General features: G+C 38.5%; 1 protein-coding gene across 2 annotated transcripts in view; it reads right to left on the reverse strand.

Moving 5' to 3' along the window:
* Positions 1-1,433: 1,433 nt before the first annotated feature.
* Positions 1,434-23,362, reverse strand: part of waca (WW domain containing adaptor with coiled-coil a) — a 138,337-nt gene continuing 116,408 nt past the window's right edge. Inside the window, exons 9-14 of one of the 2 annotated variants that reach the window (XM_039753881.1) lie at positions 13,776-13,898; positions 12,544-12,692; positions 10,353-10,471; positions 9,281-9,467; positions 4,729-4,856; positions 1,434-2,722 (exon numbers count right to left, since the gene is read on the reverse strand). In XM_039753881.1, the coding sequence (XP_039609815.1) occupies positions 2,653-2,722; positions 4,729-4,856; positions 9,281-9,467; positions 10,353-10,471; positions 12,544-12,692; positions 13,776-13,898 (776 nt within the window). In that variant the 3' untranslated portion in view covers positions 1,434-2,652. Of the gene's footprint in view, positions 2,723-4,728; positions 4,857-9,280; positions 9,471-10,352; positions 10,472-12,543; positions 12,693-13,775; positions 13,899-23,362 lie in introns of both variants that reach the window. The other variant, XM_039753880.1, reaches the window with a different exon arrangement.

A 23,362-nucleotide genomic window follows, 5' to 3' on the forward strand; every position in this document is an offset into this window, starting at 1 on the left:
GGTCCTCAATCACGGTCCTGGAGGGCCGCAGTGGCTGCAGGTTTTTGCTCCAACCCAGTTGCTTAATAAGAAGCCCTTATTGCTCAAGTAACACTTCTGCTTCACTTTAGTTGTCTCGCTCGTTAAGATTTTGAATCCTTATTGCTTATTTTAGTCTTAAACGGCTGTATTCTTGGTTTTTAATTCCTAATTACCAATAACATGCAAACAACAAGAGAGACCAGGATTTCTCTATTTAACTTGTTACTACCATTGATACCCGTGTGTATTTATCATGCACTATTGGGTTTAATTAAATACTTGAAGAGGAAAAAGTGAAGGACTGAGAACTACTCCTCCGTTTTAGCCTTCAAATCATTTGGATGACATCCTTAGAAAGGGGAAGAGAATCGAGGATATGAGAATGAGCTGACATAGCGGAGTTAAAGCTCTGACAAGCCATGAAATGAAATTACTGACAAAAATTGCACTCTAAGCAACCGGGTTAGAATGAAAACCTGCAGCCACTGTGTGATTGAGGACCCCTGCCCTAATCAATCCCCCGTCTCTAACCACTTCACCACCCAATAGCTGACGTGTGGTGAGCGTACTGGCACAAAAATGGCTGCCGTCGCAGCATTAAGGTGGCTGCTACACACTGGAGGTGGGTGAACAGGGTCCCCTCTCTGTCTAAGTGCTCTATTAATGTAATTATTAATCAATCAATCATAAATACCACTTCTAGGCCCTATTAAAAAGTTCACATTTTCATAACTGCATACAGTAAAATGGTATGACATGTACACTGAATACACAGTTGAATATAAATCTTACCAGCCCATGGGCCAAAAATTAAAAATACACGTCCCCTGCAATGTTACAGTTAAATGTGGATGACAGTAAGGCCTTATCTGGTTACAACTCATGTAACTTTCAGCAAAAATGAAAAGGCAACTATGTCCCGTGGTAGCATAGTTTTATTATTATTATTATTTTAATATACTTTAGGAAACAATATACAAAGCTGAGCTTTTCCACCATTACCAAACAGCGGCACGCTCCAAATACACAGACTTGCGCATTGTGATGGCAGAAAACAGCAGCCAGCACTGGACGTGCACAGTTAGCAACAACACACACAGACATCCTCCGGAAAGGAAGGTCCTAGCAAGACAAGTAAACTCGGACTCAACACAGGTCGGTCAATCAGAGGGGAGAGTTCCAGCTAATCCTTGTTGAAAATCTTACTTGTATGATACATCTTAATGACCAAAAAATATAAAGAAAATATTAAAAAAATATATTTTATATATCTTTAAAATGACCAAGCGCAAAGGATCTTCAACAAGGACATCCTAAATCAAAAAAATACTCCCTCGTAGCATTCCACACTCCAATAATGCAGTGGCTAAAAAATAAAATAATAAAATAACCAGTGCGCTCTCTCTCTCTTATTTTTTTTTTTATTACATTACAATTTCATATCCGACCTTCCGTCCTCGAGAAACCGTCCCCCTCCCCCCAGATTAACTGACATGGCTTTGTTTTACTTGGGCTGCTCACGAGTGCACAAAGCACATGCATGTCTCAGGAGCACTTTATTCCATCCTTACAGGGTGCAAATGAAAATACGTAGCAATAATTTATGTATACAACATATTGGATATACTAGTTTTCACTGCAAATTTTAATACAGCTTTTTATTTATTTGTTAGGAACTGTACATAGGAATGAAAACTTTAACCAAGGTGTCTTCAAAAACAATTTCCATGAATAAAAATGTACAGAAGGAACAAAAACAGAAGCAGGTAAGATGGTAAGATGGTAAAAGTTGGGAAAGGACCTTAAAGAGGGGAGGTGTGGCGACGTACAGAACAAACAGTCTGCCCAGGAACGAGAAACGTGTATGCAGCGGCGAACTGTAAAACTGTAGCTGCAAACACAAGGTATCCCTTGATCACGGGCACTGCGAACAAAACTTCTCCTGTGTGCGGCCAACTCTGAATGAACTCCATCAGGCACTGGTAGTCTTTGTAGGAACGAAACGCTGCACCAATGAACAAGAAAACTGAGCCTTGAACCATTGCTACTTGGCACACTAATGCTTTCTTTAAAAAGGTGGGGCCAGCTATCTTCAATCTGCATGTCTGAATTTGAAATCCAATGAAATTGTGACCATTCCAAAAAAAAAAAAAAAAAGCAAAAATAAAATGTTCTCTTTATAATTTAATAAACATTCTTTCACGAATTTAAATTCAGTTTAATCCCCCACCCATTGATCATGCACATCCAACATTCTTGCAGCAATGGCTCACTGATCTATCAATAAAATCTACATTTTGCAGACAAGTTATCAGGTGAAAGGTTAAAGTGTTTAGCCACCTCAGCATTGATTAGTTTGGATGTCAAAGCTCTGAGACGCATGGCTTCCCATGGCTTCACTCTACAAAACATTATTTACAACATGAAGGATACATCTACAAGAAATCTACATTTCAAGGGTTTTTACAAATCTTGTATCTTTCCCCTGAATCAGTTCCCCCTCCCTGGTCACACATTCCCTGCCCAGCCCAACGGTCCAAAGCCGAAAAAAACTGCAGCTCAAAAATGTTAAGACTGGGCAAAAGGACTAACAGTTCCTGGGTTCCAGCCTTGTGCAATTTTCTGAAGCTTTCACACCATAAAGGAATTCTGATTCTTCAATTTTTCAAGTTCTTTAATTTGTTGTCTCAAAAAGAGTATCCTGCAAATGGGAGAAAAACATAAAATGTAAATTTCAGTATGAGAATTACAATAAAACAAATCTCTTTCAATTATTTAGAGCAAAGAGGAGATTCATGACGCAAGCTATTGACAGTATGATCGTACAAAGCAGGGCTCTGGAGTTGGAGTCGAGGACAGTTTTGGGTACCGGGGGTTGGCGTCGGCAAAAATGTACCGACTCCAACTGCTAATAAATTTAAATTGTAATGAAAAAACAAATTACAGCAAGTTCAAATGTCCCATTTCACAAACAATAGTCGTAATTACGTACTTCTCTGATGTACTCTGACACACCTTCCCTTGAGATTCGGTTCATGGACAGATGTCCTGACATTTTCCTTTAGAATTCTCGGATATAATTCAGAATTCATTTTTCCATCAATAAAGGCAAGCCGTCCTGGCCCAGATGCAGCAAAACAGGCCCGGACCATGATACTACCACCACCATGTTTCACAGATGGGATGAGGTTCTTATGCTAGAATGCAGTGTTTTCTTTTCTCCAAACAACGCTTTTCATTTAAACCAAAAAGTTCAATTTTGGTCTCATCCGTCCACAAAACATTCTTCCACTAGCCTTCTGGTTTGTCCACGTGATCTTTAGCAAACTGCAGATGAGCAGCAATGTTTGTTTTGGAGAGCAGTGGCTTTCTCCTTGCAACCCTGCCATGCACACCATTGTTGTTCAGTGGACTCATGAACATGAACATTAGCCAATGTGAGAGAGGCCTTCAGTTGCTCAGAAGTTACCCTGGGGTCATTTGTGACCTCGCCGACTATTACACGCCTTGCTCTTGGAGTGATCTTTGTTGGTCGACCACTCCTGGGGAGGGTAACAATGGTCTTGAATTTCCTCCATTTGTACACAATCTGTCTGACTGTGGATTGGTGGAGTCCAAACTCTTTAGAGATGGTTTTGTAACCTTTTCCAACCTGATGAGCATCAACGACTCTTTTTGTGAGGTCCTCAGAAATCTCCTTTGTTTGTGCCATGATACACTTTCACAAACATGTGTTGTGAAGAGCAGACTTTGATAGATTCTGTTCTTTAAATAACACAGGGTGCCCACTCACACCTGATTGGCATCCCATTGATTGAAAACACCGGACTCGAATTTCACCTTCAAACTAACTGATCATCCGTGAGGTTCACATACTTTTGCCCCTCACAAACATGTAATAGTCGATCATTTTCCTCAATAAACAAATGACCAAGTATAATATTTTTGTCTCATTTTTTAACTGGTTTCTCTTTATCTACTTTTAGGTCATATTTATGCACAAATATAGAAAATTCTAAAGGGTTCATAAACTTTCAGGCACAACTGTATATATGTGCAGAGAGAGAGAGAGATAGGAAAGGCATTACATATGATGGGTAGAGGATGAGGACAGATTCACTGTGATGGCCTACCACCACACTAGTAGCATGTAGACTTGCCCTGCTTAACTGGAGAATTCCCAACCCACCTTTCGTAACTCGGTGGGTAACCAATTTTTGATATTTGAAATCAGAAACAAATTAACTCTTGCTTAAGAGGTTCATTTCTTATCTTTTTTTAAAATAAGGTAAGGCTTCAAAAAAATGTTTTTTGCTTTTGGTACTAGTTATTTAAATTATTGTTTTGTTGATGTCCTTTATAGATTGATTTTGAAGTCATTTGTTGTAAGTTCTTCAACTTTTATCTACTTGACTGTATATGTTACTTTCTTTAAATAAAATTTTAGAAAATGCATGCTAGGTTATCTGTAATCCTAAATGTGCCTGTGAGAGCAAATGATAGCGTGCTCTTGACCGTGCCCTCCAACTGTCACCACATTCCTGGGTTGACTGCTACTTTGTGCCCAATGCTGTTTGAACAAGCTCCACTCCCTGTTAACTCTATAACTGGACCAAGCATATTAAGACAATGAGTGGATGGACGAAGTTAGTGTATTATTTTGCTAATGGTCAATTCATTTGATTGTGAAGACGAGAAATATCTCACCTTTGCTCACGCAACGTTGCCTGAATTTCACATACTCGAACTAAAGATCTTAGATTTTTTAGTTCAGTGCAAATTTCAGACATATGAATGCTCCCCATGTTGTGGGCTTCCTCGCGCAATCTTGAAGCCTAAAAATACAAAACAAAAACAAAACATGAACCTGACCACATTTAGAACAACACACATTCAAGTTTGCTCAATACAGTGTCGAGCGTTAGTGTTATCCCTAGTGATACATCTGTTAACTAAAGACGGCTTGTTTCTCTTCATAAGATTAAGATGATTTCATACAGTGAATATAAGTTGACATGGCCCTACCAAAATCATGTGTACCCTGTTAGAACTTACAGGTGCATCTCAATAAAACAGAATATCATCGAAAACTTAATTTATTTCAGTAATTCAATTAAAAAAGTGAAACTGATATATAGATTCATTATACACAAAGTGATATATTTCAAGCATTTATTTCTTTTCATTTTGCTGATTATGGCCTACAGGTAATGAAAACTCAAAATTGAGTATCTCAGAAAATTAGAATAATACATAAGACCAAAAAAAAAGAAGAAAAAAAAAAAGATTTTTAATACAGAAAGATTGGCCTACTGAAAACTATGTCCATGTGCACACTGAATTCTTGGTCGGGGCTTCTTTTGCACGAATTGCTGCATCAATGCGGCGTGGCATGGAGGGGATCAGCCTGTAGCACTGCTGAGGTGTTATGGAAGCCCAGGATGCTTTGCTCGCGGCCTTCAGTTCGTCTGCATTGTTGGCTCTGGTGTCCATCTTCCTCTTGATAGATTCTCTATGGGGTTTAGGTCAAGTGAGTTTGCTGGCCAATCAAGCACAGTGATACCATGTGCTTGATAATAATTAAATCAGGTATTGGTACTTTTGGCAGTGTGGGTAGGTGCCAAGTCCTGCTGGAAAATGAAATCAGCATCTCCATAAAGCTCATCAGCAGAGGGAAGCATGAAGTGCTCGAAAATGTCCTGGTAGATGGCTACACTGACTTTGGACGATAAAACACAGTGGCAGATCACATGGCTCCCCAAATCATCACTGACTGTGGAAACGTCACACTGGATGTGTGAAGCAACTTGGATTCTGTGCCTCTCCACTCTTCTTCCAGACTCTGGGACCTCGATTTCCAAATTAAATGCAAAATTGACTTTCATCTGAAAAGAGGTCTTTGGACCACTGAGCTGTTAACAATCCAGTCAGTTTTCTTAGCCCAGGTAAGACGCTTCCGACGTTCTCTCTGGTTCAGGAGTGGCTTGGCACAAGGAATGCTGTGACATTTGTAGCCCATGTCCCCGATATACGTCTGTGTGTGGTGGCTCTTGAAGCACCGACTCCAGCCGCAGTCCAATCCTTGGCAATCTCCCCCAAATTCTTCAATGGCCTGTGCTTCACAATCCTCTCAAGGCTGCAGTAATCCCTTTTTCTGCCACATATTTTCCTTCCACACAACTTTCCATTAACATGCTTGGATACAGCACTCTGAACAGCCAGCGTCTTCAGCAATGACCTTTTGTGGCTTAGCCTCCTTTGGAGGGACGGTGTCAATGACTGTCCTCTGGACAACTGTCAAGTCAGCAGTGATTGTGTGGTCTACTGAACCAGACTGAAAGACCATTTAAAAGGCTCAGGACCCCTTTGCAAGCGTTTTGGGTTAATTAGCTAAGTGAAATGGGACACCAGGACTTTACAGTATTGAGCTTTTTCACAAGATTCTAATTTTCTGAGATACTGAATTTTGGATTTTCAGTAGCTATAAGCCAAAAATCAGCAAAATGAAAAGAAATAAATGCCTGAAATATACCATTCTATGTGTAATGAATCTATATATCAGTTTCACTTTTTTAATTGAATTACTGAAATAAATTAACTTTGATAATTTATTGAGATGCACCTGTATTCCACCTTTATTTTGAACTTCAATCAACACGAAAATAAATCAAAAACTTTTTAGTGAAAAAAGGGAAAAAAATCCTACAAAAACCTTGTTGCTTCAGTGTGCAGACCCTTTAATAATCAAGGATGTGGCTGCGTTCAGAATCAACCAATCACAATAAGTCTCTTCTTAAATAGCAGTTAGTATACACCTAACATCAATTACAGTGGCTCTGACTGAGCTCGGGTAAAGTTTTGCTGCTCCTGTAGGATTATTCTGATATCCTTTTTGTTGCAACCTACTGTATTCCAAAAGCCAGGGTCCACAAACAGCTTTAAAAACATGAATGGGATCTCATTATTGAAAATTATTAATTAGGACAGGGGTACAAAAAATGTATGATAAACATCCCACGGACAAAAGGTGAAGAAAGTCATCAACAAGTGGAGAAAATATGGTTCAACGGCGACTTTACCAAGATCAGGACGTCCACCCACAACCCAAGATTAATGAAAAAAAGACAAGGAGGAAACTGGTCAGGAAAGCCACCAAGTGGCCAACAGCAACATTAAAGGGGCTGCAGGATTTCTTGGCAAGTACTGGTTGCTCCCTCCATGTGACAAAAATCAGTCGTATTCTTCATATGTCTGGCTTGTGTGGTAGTGTAGTAAGACGAAAGACTTTTCTCACGAACAAAAACACCCAAGACGAGCTAAACTACGCAAAGGGTATACCCAAGTCTCCCATAATCGTGTAGAAAAATCAAGGTTAAACTACAGGGTGTGGCAGAAATAACTCCCACATTTCAAAGGGGGATTGAAAAAAAAAAATGCTACGAGGTATCACCAAAAACTTTTTATTTCCAAATGTAGATATAAAGTTTTTTTTACTTTAAGTTTTAAAAATTATATCGCCCAAATGGTGGCCTTGACGGCTGATACACATATGGAGCTGTTATTGGAAGTTTTCCATCACTCTCACTAGCATGGTCGGGCGAAATTCCTTCAATTTCTTCTTGAATAGCCTTCTTTAGTTGGTCCAAGGACCGAGGACGATGTTTGAAAACCTCCTGTTGCCCTTACTATTTGAAACCACAGCAAAATCGTTTTCCAGTTTGGAACACTTTCATTAGCACGTAAACCGAACTGTGTGCGAAACACCCTCTGCGACGCAGCTACAGATTCGCCATTTTTGAAAAAAGCCTCCACTACAAAGACTCGATGCTCACCCGACCACGGCATGGTGACAACTGAAAACTTTATCATGTACCGTACCTAACAGAACGGACTGCACCCGTCTACCTGCTTTGGGGACCCCACAGTAATTTTTCAAAATGTGGGAGTTATTTCTGCTGCACCCTGTATTTGGCCATAATTCCAAAAGGTATGTTTGGCACAAAAATTACACAACACCCCATCAAAAGAACCCCATACCTCCAGTGAAGCAGGATGGAGACAGCAGTGTACTTTGGGGCTGCTTTTCTTCAGGTGGAACTGGGGATTTAGTCGATGTGGATGGAATCCTTAATAGCTCCAAGTATCAGTCTATTCTGGCACAAAACTTTCAAGCATATGCAAGGAAGCTGAAGAGGAACTTCACCTTTCAGCATGACAATGAGCCAAAGTATACATCAAAATCAACACAGGAATGGCTTCATCGGAGGAGGAGGATCAATATACTGGAATGGACCAGCCAGAGCTCAGATCTTAATCCAACTGAAAATCTGTGGGGCAACTTGTAGAGAGCTGTCCACAGGAGATGCCCTCAGAATTTGACAGATCTGGACATGGAGTGGGCAAAAATCGCCAAGACCAGAGTTGCCAAACTGATAAGACTCTTACCCTAAAAGGCTGACTGCTGTAATAAAATCAAAAGGCGCTTCAAGTGGGTGTTAGTTTATGGGGTGTGCGCAGTAACGCAACCACGTTTTTGTAGATTTATTTTCCCTTTTATCACCAAACAGTTTGATTTCTTTTCACCTTCTTTTTATAGATATCAATTTTGCAATAAGGGTGGAATAAGTTCTGACAGGATTTATCTTTATTTCAGTTTTTTAATTACACAAAATCTGTGATTTTAAGCAGGGGTATGTAGACACTCTAAAGAACAGACACACGTTTGGGGAAAAAAAAAAAAAAAGCACTTATTAAATGAATACAGTCAACTGAAAATGATCTGTGCCAAAACAGGCACTTAGAAGGCAAAGCTTCACTCCTGACAATATAGTAAAAAAAAAGAAGAACATGAATGGTTACCTTTTTGGAAGAAGCACTGTACAAAGAGTACATGAAAACAGTCCAACAACTGACAGTATTAGTAACAGTTTAACAGAATATTTTTGTGTTGGCCATTTCAAAATAGTACCTTTTACATACCACATACTGTAGGGAAAAGCTAAGCAAAATGACCCATTTTATTGGCTAACTAAAAAGATTACAATATGCAGGCTTTCGAGGCTTACATCTCGCCTGAAGAAGCGGCCTGAGTTGCCTCGAAAGGCTGCATATTGTAATCTTTTTAGTTAGCCAATAAAAGGGGTCATTTTGCTTGACTTCTCAGTACATTCATAATGGCTAACACGGTACAACACCCTAGTACTACAGACCTACTACATACTGTATATCACATCATAAAATGAACGTTATAAATGCATACCTGTTTCTCTGCATGGTCTGCAGGCCAGCCTTGAACATGCTTTATAAGATTTTCGTTGAAGTGTGCTGCTAACGTTGGCGTAAATGTACATGTTGGTCTTGTGGATGCACTTTGTGACGCAGAGGCAGTACCTGAAGATACAGTGTTGCTAGGGATATGATTTACACCAGGTGATGGACTCCTCTGACTACTGTTTAAAAGAAACAAAAAACACTTAAAAAAAATATAAAAGACAAGGCAGATTATTAAAATTACTTTCATTTCTCTACCTGGTTTTTCCCCCAGATACTCATACAAAACAATATGTTCTTACTTAATGACATTAAAGGAGGCATGTGGTACTTATAGCATGTAAGCAGCAGTGAGGCATCAGACAGAACCGCTGGCTAAAAATGTAGAGATTAGGAGACCATCAAGGGTGTACAGTTCACACAGTGGGTCGAAGGTACTGTAACAGTACAGGCTTTCTCTAACATGTTAAAATGCCCAACGCTACAAGTTATAGAAACTGAAATCTGATTACTGGCATAGGCAGTTAAATTTGGATTATGAAATCTTCAAGAGCAAAGAATACTAATAATCTCATTCCTACTAAGGAGGTACACAACATACTGTACAGAACTCGGCTGCGAATGCAGTAACGTTTAATTTCTCGCAGCTACCAATGTTTTATTTTTCTTGCTTCACCATTAAAAAACTCACTATGATTACTAATTTTTCACATATACCGATTTTCTTGACTACTTTATTTTAAAGAAATGACTTTAAATATTTACAAAGGACTTTTCTCTTCATAGCTCTTTAATTATAATGCAAAATCTGTTTCTGTCTATAAATCTGAAACACTAATAACAATGAAATCACAAGGACAAAAACCAGAATTGTCTTGATAAACTTACACGAACAAAGTCACTGATAATACAAATTGAAGATTAGGCCAAGGTAAAATAAATTTCTTTTGATGTCATAATTCTATACTAATAAAACATTTTAGGTCAATAATGCAATATGTGGAAGCGACCACTACAGGCCTTACCTTAATATGTCTTGAATACTGTAAAAGTGTACACACCTTGACCTCTGAAGAGTGCGTGGTGAAGCTGGTTCATGCCCATGTTGCTTGTCAGCAGGAAGAGGCTGCTGAGGTATTGGCTGTGGTGCTGGTCCTTGTTTCACTACTGGCGTACTAACCTGTATGTGGACATTCAGAAATGTAATATACAATGAGAAATGTACAGTATCTACTACATGAATAAATACATTTGCAAGGCAGTTAAATATAGGTTCAATAAACGAAAAAACACAATCAATGGACCAAACGAGAAGTGATTCTTAGTATTTACTTCTCTGTCATGGTGATATAAGAGAAAAGAAGCGTGAAGGCAGATGCTAACGTATATATATAAGGATATTCTCTCTTTTTTTTTTTTATAAAGAGTTAATATTACTAATGCCTCTTTTTTACTTTTGAAAGAAAAGGCATCTTTTTATTAGGGCTTTCTTGCATGTACCATGTGAAAAAATATTACCTTGCTCTACGAAATTTATAGGCTTAATGTACATTTTTATGTAATAAATGAATGCTAACAAAAAGAAAATAAATCACATTTTGGCAGACACCTTTCGAGAAGTGACAGAACACTCCCATAATGGCTATAAGTCAGATATATTTACCATCCATCCATTTTCCCACCCGCTGAATCCGAACACAGGGTCACGGGGGTCTGCTGGAGCCAATCCCAGCCAACACAGGGCACAAGGCAGGAACCAATCCCGGACAGGGTGCCAACCCGCAGCAGGACACACACAAACACACCCACACACCAAGCACACACTAGGGCCAATTTAGAATCGCCAATCCACCTAACTGGCATGTCTTTGGACTGTGGGAGGAAACCCACGCAGACACGGGGAGAACATGCAAAATCCACGCAGGGAGGACCCGAGAAGCGAACCCGGGTCTCCTAACTGCGAGGCAGCAGCGCTACCACTGCGCCACCGTGCCGCCCCAGATATATTTACTTCTATTCCATTTCAGCACTATTTACCTCAATCTGTACAGAATGACAGAATGTGGAAAATATAATGCAACACAGATTACGTGAAGACTGGACCGCCAATAAACATCACATCTGCACAGCAGGAACTTCCAGCCCTTCCAAAAAAGCACTGCAAACAAAGCCACGGATGAAGATGCAACTCAAGAGAGAGTCTTGTGTGTACCGCTGCTATGCTGAATTCAGTGGACACCTGTGCTGCTGAAATCTCACAGTAGAGTTGGGACCTGTTCAAGTTGGGGCTTTTGAGGGCAACAGGTGAAGAGACAACAAAAACACAGCAATGGGTTGCCAGAACTGTATTTTAAGTTGTATGGTTTGATATGAAACTGAATCCTCTTTAAAGGAACATATGTAGCATGTTCTACAAGCTGTCACAGCACACTACCTGCCAATAACAGACGCGTTTAATTCTGCAGTCAGAGTCCGGCCAAGCCACAGTTAAGAAACTGGAGCAAATCAACAGGAACAACCCTCTTGCCTGGTCCTCCTCCATCTCCGGGAAGGCACCTACAGCTTTAGAACATGCATGCTTCAAGTATATCAACCCACACCTTTTTTTGGGAAATATTTTAAGCCTGAAATTAATTGATCCAAACTGCAAGTTTATGCACCCCTTTTGTCATCTCACAGGTCATTCGCTTTGGATAAATGTCGTAAATTCAAGTAACACATGCAAATTACCAGTGACTGTGTCATATTAAGGACCCCAACAATATAAAGGATTTCACACATTAACTTAACTTCTTTTCTTCCTGGTCAAAAAAGGCAGCAATTAACACTAACAAAGTGCGCCTCGAAGATGGTTCCTATATTTCACAGAGAGATGTCAATTTTCTATTTTGCCATTTCAGACAGACTGAGCAGAAACTCACATTTATGTGCTTCTACCCAATGGCTTTTCAGTATAACAAACGACAAGGCACACACACAGATCTATCCATCGTAAAAATTCAGCTCAATATGGAGGAAATCTGGCATGCACTAAATTCTGCATTTTCAGTTTACCATCTCTACCATGCTGCACTCTATTAGGGCTGCTTTGGGTATTTAAATTTCCTTTTATTGTGAAGGTCCACTACTTCACAAGTTTGTATTCATTTACTCATGGTCACTCCAGAGGCCTACATGGTACAAATGTTTTTCCTTATACTGTATTTTACTTTGTTTAAATTCAATTCCCAACTCTTGTTACCTTCGCCTTACCTTTGGCTGTGATGACACTGGAGGCGTATTTATCATAGGCTTATGGGGAATTGTGTTTGTCTGTGGTGTGCTTATCCTGGGTGATACGTATGACCTTGGTGAAGAGGCATCTGATGTTAAGGACATCGGGGACTGGTTAGACTGCTGAGCTGTTAAAACAGAAATGCACGCATAAACATTTTTCAAAGCATCCATTCACCTGCTCATGTATTTTTCCCTGTGCCAGAATATCAGATTTTATTCTAAAATTGCAAACTGTATGGATATTAAGGAACATATTAACAAAAATCCGTTATTTACATTGCATAAACTTTGGAAAAATGTTTTAGCAATATACAAACATTTAGTTATGGAAAATTGGTTGCATTTACTATAATAAAAAAAATGAAGCAGGCTAACCTGGCTAATTAGAAAACCTGAAAAATCCACAAAAAACATTAACAAGAATATTATCAGCTACTAAGTACTGAAACAAGACAATCAACTGTTGCTGTCCCATACTATAACTGGGTGTGCCGACAGAGAACACATCAATATATTTTAAACTTGAAATTAAAATAGATTGAACAATTTCAACAGTGGATTACTATAGAAATGACTATACAATGCACTACAAAATACTACTCCATGACAACAAACAGTAATTATTCCACCCTAACCAATTTGGTTAGAAATGCATTTCTATATCGACAAATTATATACATATTAATTGCTAACACAAAAAAAGTCAGTGTCAGCAAAAAAAAAAAAATGTTCAAATTAAAACACATGAAACAAACCCCTAAAAGCGAACCTGAGTAAATAATCTAAATGAAACAAAGTATAAATGCTGTCATTTTTGCAGCCACACTGAAGATTTTATTAGCTTAAATAGGTTGACAGCTTCAAGGGGAGTGTGTACAGTTTTACTCAGTTGTTCAATTAAAATGTTCCAAATTGTTTTACACATGTAAAATGTTTGAAACATACCCTTGATCCCAGATATAAAAACCTTTAACAATTGCTAACTGTTAAAACAGGTTCAAATATTTAATGTAAAACTAGTGCCATTTAAAATCTGGTCCATTTTTTCTTCCTTTTGCTTTTCTTAAGATAGTTATATATTCAGATTAATGTGAAATGCAAATTTTAAAGCAAATGCTGTTGATTTATGAAGCTGGCAATCAGCAACAAGTGTGAAAAAGCACACGACAATCCTGAGGGGTTTTGTGCAGTTTCGCTAGCAGCCCTACCTGGTGTAGACAACTGAGCAGCCTGGGAAAGCAAAGTAGTGATGTTGAAAGCAGATGGTCCAGCTGTGAGAATCTTATGAAGCATAGACTGTAATGAAGCTTGTGTAACAGCAGCCGTAAGAACTACAAAGGGAAAAACAAACACACGCAAGTATTGATTTTGGCTTTAAGGTGAAGATATTGAAATAGCATTCACTATTAAAGCAGGTATTACACAATCCATCATTATGTAGCATTTTATTATTTTCAAAATATAATCCATTTTCTATCATGCCTTAAATGAAAAAAAGTAGGAATGCTCCTTTAATTTAACAGTAAATCTAGAAAAGAAACGTTCAAGAGCAATCTAACAAGACAAAACTAACCAAACAGCAAAATATTCAAAAAAACATATGTATGGCATCATAACTATTCAACACAGAATTTGATATTTTTATATACAAGGAATATTTTCAGTGAGAATTCAAACTTGGAGTGGACGGAATCATTGACCTTAGGTAAAGCCTAACTACAGCATTAAGTCAATGACCTTTACTTAAATTTGAGAAGTCTTTTACCTGTAAGAGTTATAGAAATTAACATACATACAAAACATGGAAACGATTCACAAAAAAAAAAGTACAGAGTTGACAGGCAAGACCGAACAAAATTTAAGAAAAACAAGCATCAACATAGTGTCAGGGCTTGAAAACGATGGAGCAGGGTCAAAGAATCAAAAGACAAAGAAAAACTCAGAGCTGCAGCAATTCCAAGTCCTTTGTCAGGTCAACATAAGATACATGAGCTTCCAAACTCAGCAGAAGACTACAGAAATGTGAAGCTCACTGCACAAGTCAGCAGTAACAAGTGAGAAACAGTAGAGATTCCCAGCCAGGTGGTTAAAGAGGTTGGTTGTGCAACACCAAACAGACTTCCTGCAACGCTCTGTCCAGAAAAAGAGACATCAGACGTTACTTGTATTGAACAGCTGGAGCACTAGAGCAGAAAGGGACTATGGGTGTAGAAAGGGATGAGAGTTAGATATGAATAACAGTAAGCACTACAAGCGTTGTGTAACCAAGAGTGAACATTAAGTAGACTGATCAATCAAGTTTAAAGTAACAAAATAATAAAGAATTGTAAAATCCTCTGGAAAACAGAATACAGGAGTGACAGGACTGGGTCAATGAAAAGGTGTACAAGTTAGACTTGCTAATGGTCATATACAGCAAGTGTTCAAGTTCAGTCATGGTAGCCAAAATGGAAACTATAAGGGGGCACCAGTGTGAGTGATTAACTACTGAGCTGTCGAAATAACAATGACTAGCATCAAATGACATCAATGATCTATACGTGCGAAATGCTTTTTCCTCTGCAAATTTCTTTTAGACATTCAAAATAATGTACCAAAAAAAAAAAGAGATTGTGCAAGGCAATAAATAACTTTAAAGAAAAAAAATGCAAAACAAGAAAGTTTTTTCTAAACATTTAAACAAATCAGTTGAGACAGAGAGCCCTGGACAACAACAAAAAAAAAATTAAAAAAATTAAAAATAACTGACCAAAATGCAACATTAGAAAATGAAGTGTCTGGTAACGAAACAGATTCAGCATAGAGTGGTTAATTGTTTTTTATCCCACAAGCTCTATTTTGTTTACGTAAAGACACAAACGTACTGAATACAGAGAGATAGAGAGATACACATACACACATACAGATAAGCTTAACCACAACATTAAAACCTACTTACGCAGGTCTCCTCTCCATGAGAGCTGCCATTTGTATCAAAGCTTTGTATCACAGAAGTTCGACTTTGTCTTTAGTCATATGCACGGCCTCTGTGTTCATGACAGCTGACAATCAATGCATGTGCATCAAAGAATACAGTAGAACTTATCTGTTTGAGGTTTTATGTACCAAGACAGAACAGAAAAAAGGGGGGAAAAAGGGCAGAGAACATGGCTGAATTTAATAGCTGTAGCTGTTAATCTTTCATACAGCATAGGCTCTGCCAGGTATACGGCCTATCTATGGCCGTCAGAAAAAGGGGTGAGCATGATTGTGCTGTGAAGTTGGCAGGGGATTGTTTAAGGTGACATTTACATCAATTTTCAGCCATGTCAAGTGGCATGGTCCAGTAACAAGATCAGCAGCTGCTAGCAGAAAGTTTGACAAACCCAATGACTAAAAGTCGAATAATGAGACCTCAACTTAAACTGTGAACAAAGTTTGGCCTACCTATATCATCAAACATTACCTTTAATTTTGATACATGACTAAATAAAACCAAAACCCAGAGTTTTTGCAACCTTAATATTTTCCATTTAGGATATAGCGGGTTGGATAATGTATGGATAGATGTTTTTATAGCAATGTCAATGTAGAATTATGTTTGAGAGTCAAAAAAAAGCAGAGTTTAATTTTAGTGGAAATTCATAGTGCCATTTCATTTACTGTATATATAGAAATCTCTTTATGAACAGAAATAAGTTCAATTGGATTTTCAGTTTAAAATGATAAGCCTAATAAATCTTTATTTGTTCCTTCACCCAAAGACCATCTTAAAGTATTTCATTCTCTTAGCATATATACTTTACTTTTGAGCCCAAGTTAATGTAATGTGATCTTGGCAACTGTGAATCAAAGTAAAAGTGCAAAGGTTATGAAACATGACACAAATGAATGAAAATATGATTTTATACAGGTAAGTTCAAAATAAAATATATTATTTTGAATATTAATGAGTTCCACTGACTGTTTGGTGAAAAAGTGTGAATGACTATAGGCTAGGACAAACTTCCAGGACTATATCCATTGTGAATTTTGTCAAATAATTGCAAAAAAACAGAATAAATGGTGCATTATTCTGTGTTGACACCACTGCATTAGTTACGTCATACTTGATACACTAACAAAACATTTGCATGGTGGAAGGACACAGCATTCCAAGAACACCACCAGCTACCTACTGTCAAATTTGGTGGAGGTTCCATCATGCTGTGGGGCTGTGTGGCTAGTTCAGGGACTGGGGCCCTTGATAAAGTTGAGGGTCGGATGAATTCATCCCAATATCAACAAATTCTTCAGGCTAATGTTCAAGCATCAGTCACAAAGTTGAAGTTACGCAGGGGTTGGATATTCCAACAAGACAATGACCCAAAACACAGTTCGAAATCTACAAAGGCATTCATTAAGAGGGAGAAGTACAATGTTCTGGAATGGCCGTCACAGTCCCCTGGCTTGAATATCATTGAAAATCTATGGGATGATTTAAGGCAGACTGACCATGCTCGGCAGCCATCAAATTGAACTGAACTGGAGAGATTTTGTAATGAAGAATAGTCAAAAATACCTCCATCCAGAATCCAGACACTCATCAAAGGCTATAGGAGGCATTTACAGGCTGTTAGATTTACAAAAGGAGGCTCAACTAAGTATTGATGTCATATCTCTGTTGGGGTGCCCAAATTTATGCACCGGTCTAATTTTATGATGATGCATATTGCAGATTTTCTGTTAATCCAATAAACTTAATCTCACTGCTGAAATCCTACTGTTTCCATAAGGCATGTCACATATTTAAAGGAAGTTGCTACTCTGAAGTTGCCAATGATAAACAAAAATCCAAAGAATTAAGAGGGGTTCCCAAACTTTTTCATATGAATGTATATGTGTGTGAGTATATTATATACAGTGGTGTGAAAAACTATTTGCCCCTTCCTGATTTCTTATTCTTTTGCATGTTTGTCACACAAAATGTTTCTGATCATTAAAACACATTTAACCATTAGTCAAATATAACACAAGTAAACACAAAATGCAGTTTTTAAATGATGGTTTTTATTATTTAGGGAGAAAAAATCCAAACTTACATGGCCCTGTGTGAAAAGTAATTGCCCCCTTGTTAAAAAATCACCTAACTGTGGTGTATCACACCTGAGTTCAATTTCCGTAGCCACCCTCAGGCCTGATTACTGCCACACCTGTTTCAATCAAGAAATCACTTAAATAGGAGCTGCCTGACACAGAGAAGTAGACCAAAAGCACCTCAAAAGCTAGACATCATGCCAAGATCCAAAGAAATTCAGGAACAAATGAGAACAGAAGTAATTGAGATCTATCAGTCTGGTAAAGGTTATAAAGCCATTTCTAAAGCTTTGGGACTCCAGCGAACCACAGTGAGAGCCATTATCCACAAATGGCAAAAACATGGAACAGTGGTGAACCTTCCCAGGAGTGGCTGGCCGACCATAATTACCCCAAGAGCGCAGAGACGACTCATCCGAGAGGTCACAAAAGACCCCAGGACAACGTCTAAAGAACTGCAGGCCTCACTTGCCTCAATTAAGGTCAGTGTTCACGACTCCACCATAAGAAAGAGACTGGGCAAAAACGGCCTGCATGGCAGATTTCCAAGACGCAAACCACTGTTAAGCAAAAAGAACATTAGGGCTCATCTCAATTTTGCTAAGAAACATCTCAATGATTGCCAAGACTTTTGGGAAAATACCTTGTGGACTGATGAGACAAAAGTTGAACTTTTAGAAGGCAAATGTCCCATTACATCTGGCATAAAAGGAACACAGCATTTCAGAAAAGAACATCATACCAACAGTAAAATATGGTGGTGGTAGTGTGATGGTCTGGGGTTGTTTTGCTGCTTCAGGACCCGGAAGGCTTGCTGTGATAGATGGAACCATGAATTCTACTGTCTACCAAAAAATCCTGAAGGAGAATGTCCGGCCATCTGTTCGTCAACTCAAGCTGAAGTGATCTTGGGTGCTGCAACAGGACAATGACCCAAAACACACCAGCAAATCCACCTCTGAATGGCTGAAGAAAAACAAAATGAAGACTTTGGAGTGGCCTAGTCAAAGTCCTGACCTGAATCCAATTGAGATGCTATGGCATGACCTTAAAAAGGCGGTTCATGCTAGAAAACCCTCAAATAAAGCTGAATTACAACAATTCTGCAAAGATGAGTGGGCCAAAATTCCTCCAGAGCTGTAAAGACTCATTGCAAGTTATCAAAACGCTTGATTGCAGTTATTGCTGCTAAGGGTGGCCCAACCAGTTATTAGGTTCAGGGGGCAATTACTTTTTCACACAGGGCCATGTAGGTTTGGATTTTTTCTCCTAAATAATAAAACCATCATTTAAAAACTGCATTTTGTGTTTACTTGTGTTATATTTGACTAATGGTTAAATGTGTTTGATGATCAGAAACATTTTGTGTGACAAACATGCAAAAGAATAAGAAATCAGGAAGGGGGCAAATAGTTTTTCACACCACTGTATATTTATTTATTTTTGTCACAGACAGCCAGGACACCTCTTCACGGAGGTGCTGGGAGGAGGGAGACAAAGTTTGCCAGGAGGCGTGGAAGAGAAAAACAAAGTTAAGGAATTGTGACTGTGCTTGGGACTGTGTTGTGGGCTCGGGAAAGACGTTCTCCACGAGCGAAAAGAAAATAAAAACCGTTTGTGTTTTTGTAAGTGTGGCTCCTGCGTCTGTCTGTGTCTGGTTAAGCGCTGCAATAGCACCCTCAACTGTCACTATCTATATGAAAAAACCCTAAACAAAAAATGGTAACCCTACCCAAAATTAATCCATTCAACTAGCATTTTACAACATGCTGCAATATAATAAAAAAAACACTAGATGGCAACATTGGGCAACACCGGACAACATTACAGGAAATGTTAGTTAAATAATAAAGGGTATAAAATTACAACAAACTTTCTGTACACTGGCATTTTCACACAGACAGGATCCGATTAAACTACAAAGTATATAACATTGTCAGTATGCACTTTTGCCAAAAATATATTTTACAATGACCCATTACTTCAATAAAAATGAGATGTCAATTAAAAAATTCAGATAAAAGGGTATTAAAATAACTGATATGCACACAGAACAAATTATTAAACACTTAAAACAAACTGCAGAAAAACAGTAGTCATGCCTAGAAAACCCCATCATATTCTGCACAAAGTAGCCAACCACCCTAGTAATACTCTGTCAGCATCAATGTGGGTCTCAAATTGTTGTTGCAAATTCTTTAAACTTCTCCAAAAAATCTACAACTGTCATTAAAAGTTATTCAATTAAATTATTCTGTTTGCTTTTGTTTAAGTAATCAATCTTGTCTGACATTTTTATCCAAGTTGGCCAAATTGCAATACTGACGCAACATTTAAGATCTGTTGTGTGCAAGATATGCCCCAGAATAACCAGAAATGGTTCACAACAGGTGTCCAATAAGGAAACAAATAAAGGTTTCATCTAAGATAACATGTGGCCCACCTGATGGTTGGATTGGGTTGAGTCTGGCCTGCAGTATGACCAGTCAAATACGGAAATGAAAGTTGGGAAGTCCCTTCAACTTAGAAGATGCAATTTCCATTTTATGTCCTTCCTGGCTTTCTTTGGCACCTTTTTTATATACCTCATAGTAAACGCATTAAGCAGGGCCCCAGTTGCATTTTAGTTTGAAATATACTACAAAAATGTCTTGTTGAAAACACGTCCAAGTAGATCTTGAGTGCCAAGTGTTCCAGGAGAAACGCACAAGAGCTTTTATTTTTTATTTTTTTAAATAAACTGCAAAATCATTTGCTTATAGCAAGTGATCGTTCCCAAATAATTTAATTTTCGAGGGCACTAGGAAACCAATCATGGTAACATTGGAAACATATGCATATATTATCTCTATAAAATCCAACATGTTTTTCATGAGAGAACTACAGATTTAGATTGGGTTTTTTTCTATAATTTGCTTGAAAATTCCAGTTGATTTTGCCACTTCTCTCATTACACCAAGTATCATAGTTTGCTTGCAGGAGCGATTAATTCATGCAAATCCGAGAGAGAGGCTGCGGGCTGAGGGGACGGGGAAGTGTGACGTCAGGAGTGGGGAGTCGGGCAGGACCCTCCTCACTCACGCGCCAGCCTCTGTTTGAGTTGGTCTATTTGTCGGCACATTTTAGAGAGTACCTTGCCTCCTCTTAGCTAGCGAAACCGGTTTGTTCATTTTTAAAGTTTGTCCCGTTGTGTGTGTAATGTGTTGTTATATATATATATATATATATATATATATAAAATACAACAAATACACAGAACAGCTACAGACAGACTTGGACAATGAGTTAATTTCAGCTCTTCCGGCAGCAGTCTGCTTTCACTCACAGTCGCAAGATGAATGCTGCCACTGTGAAGGCGAGATGTTAGTATTGCCAATGAAACTGCATCAGCATTGAAGCCATATTCTAAACAGCACTTCATTAAAACATGCATGTTGAAGGCAGCTGAACTGGTGTGCCTTTACAAGCAACAGGCTTTTGCTAGTGCAAGTTTGTTAAGACAAGCGTTAGCAGGCAGACTCACAGACTTAGTGAAAAATTTGGAAAAACAATTAAAAGAAAAAAATACAGGCATTTATTTGTTTCTCATCACAACAGATAAGAGCACCAATGTGGCTCAACTTGCAGTTTTCATCAGAGGTGCTGACAACTCTTTGCATGTCACCGAGGAGTTTGTTGAACTGATACCTATGACAGACACAACTACAACTGGTTACATTTATAATTTTTTGGTTCCATCTTCAGATAAACTAGGAGCGAATCCGGTTCATGCTGCTAGTATGGCCAATAATGATGTATCAACAATATATGTGTGTATATCCTGGGGGTGGGGAAAGCAGGTTCGTTGCCAAATTCCAAGAAAAAGTCCAACCAAGCTAAGGTATGGATTTTTGTGCATTTCATTATTTTGTACATCAAGAGTCATGATGTAGCAAATTGCCTAATATAGATAATGTCATGAGTGTTTTGAATTTCATCCTTACAAAAGAACTCCACCAGCGCCAGTTTGATACTTTCCTGAATGAGCACAATGTTAGCCATTGCCTCTTGTACCTCGAAGAGGTAAGATGGTTAAGCCAGAGAATCATATTCAAGCATTTTAATGAAATGTACATGGAATCAAAAGGGGGAAATGGTGACAGAACGGAGTATTGACAAATTTATTTACGATATTCCACTTACGGTGGATACTAATAAGACTTCAATACTCTCAATACAAGCCTGAAGGTCAAAACAAACTTCTAAGAGAATTATGATAGCATCCATGCCTTAAAGCATATACTAAATCTGTTTTTAGTGCACTGTGTGGAGAACAATCCTGCACATTTTCCCTGTCTAAGATGTCAACAGCGCCAAGGCACCGATGTAAAACATGGATTAATACAAAATTAAAATAACACAGAGCACACACTTCAGCGGAACCTTCCAGTCCTGAACCAACTTCAGCTGAAAATTAGGGTGTTTACTTTGCCATTCAACATAAATCTATCTGACATGGAGGACCTACAAATGGAACTGATTGATTTATAGTGCAACACTTTTGTGTTGAAGGACAAATTTGCCAACATAACTTTGGACACATTAACAGCATATTGGACCAAACTACTAAAAACTGACAGCTTTTGCCTCTGTGATTTTCTGCATGTTTAGAAGCACCTACATTTATGAGAAGGCATTTTCTATTATGAACATAAGTGAATCAAAGCTGTGCTCTCGCCTGACACACAGATACTCAAATCACATAATGAAGGCTGCTGTTTGCTCAGAGGCTCACTCTAAACTTTGTCAAGATTGTTAAAGCCAAACGTCTCCAGGTGTCAAGGAGTTCCAAGTATCAAGTTTTAGCTCATTTATTTGTGTCTTACTGCAACTTTTTCACTATCAGAGAATGCGCAATAACCTGAAAAATATTATTAGGTCCCTAGTCTGTTAATAACAAGCACTGCCACTCAAGGGGCTTTAGCAATATGTTTTTTTGCATAATGATTAGAGAAGTAAAAGTTTAGCAATACAAAGATATACTTTATTATATTCATATCGATTGTCCAGCAAAGGTGATTTGAATATTATAATTAAGTTATACTTAGACACATTAAGTAATGGCAATTAATTGGATTTTTGAAAGGTATCAACCGACTGCCTTGTGTGAGATTTTTAAACAGTGCGGCCCACATCCCCAAGTGAGTCTGTCACCCCCAGTCTAAGATATCCAACTTCTCCCACTTTATGACCTTTAATGAAATGGTAACAAAGCTCATTAACAAATGCCAAGCAGAGGAGTTCAATGTTAGAAATGAGGTTATCTGCAATGGTTATACCAAACAAGATTAATTCTGTATATACAGATGAAGATGGTCCTTGCTCATTAAGTAACAGGTTTCTGACAGTTCCATGACACACAATACAAAAAGCACACTGGGGTTAGATAGCCAAGAAACGGCAGCAAAAAAAGTGTTGAACACTATTGAATAACAGAAATTAAGTCAAAATCTCAAAACAAAGACAGTACACTCTAGAAATATTTGCACCCCTCCAGAAAGTCCATCCATCCATCCTCCCTCTTCCGTTTATCCGAGGTCGGGTCGCGGGGGTAGCAGCTTAAGCAGAGAAGCCCAGACTTCCCTCTCCCCGGCCACTTCTTCCAGCTCTTCCGGGAGAATCCCAAGGTGTTCCCAGGCCAGCCGGGAGACATAGTCCCTCCAGCGTGTCCTGGGTCTTCCCCGGGGCCTCCTCCCAGTTG

The sequence above is a fragment of the Polypterus senegalus genome, chromosome 5, assembly GCF_016835505.1.
Source record: "Polypterus senegalus isolate Bchr_013 chromosome 5, ASM1683550v1, whole genome shotgun sequence".
Taxonomy (NCBI): Eukaryota; Metazoa; Chordata; class Cladistia; order Polypteriformes; family Polypteridae; genus Polypterus; species Polypterus senegalus.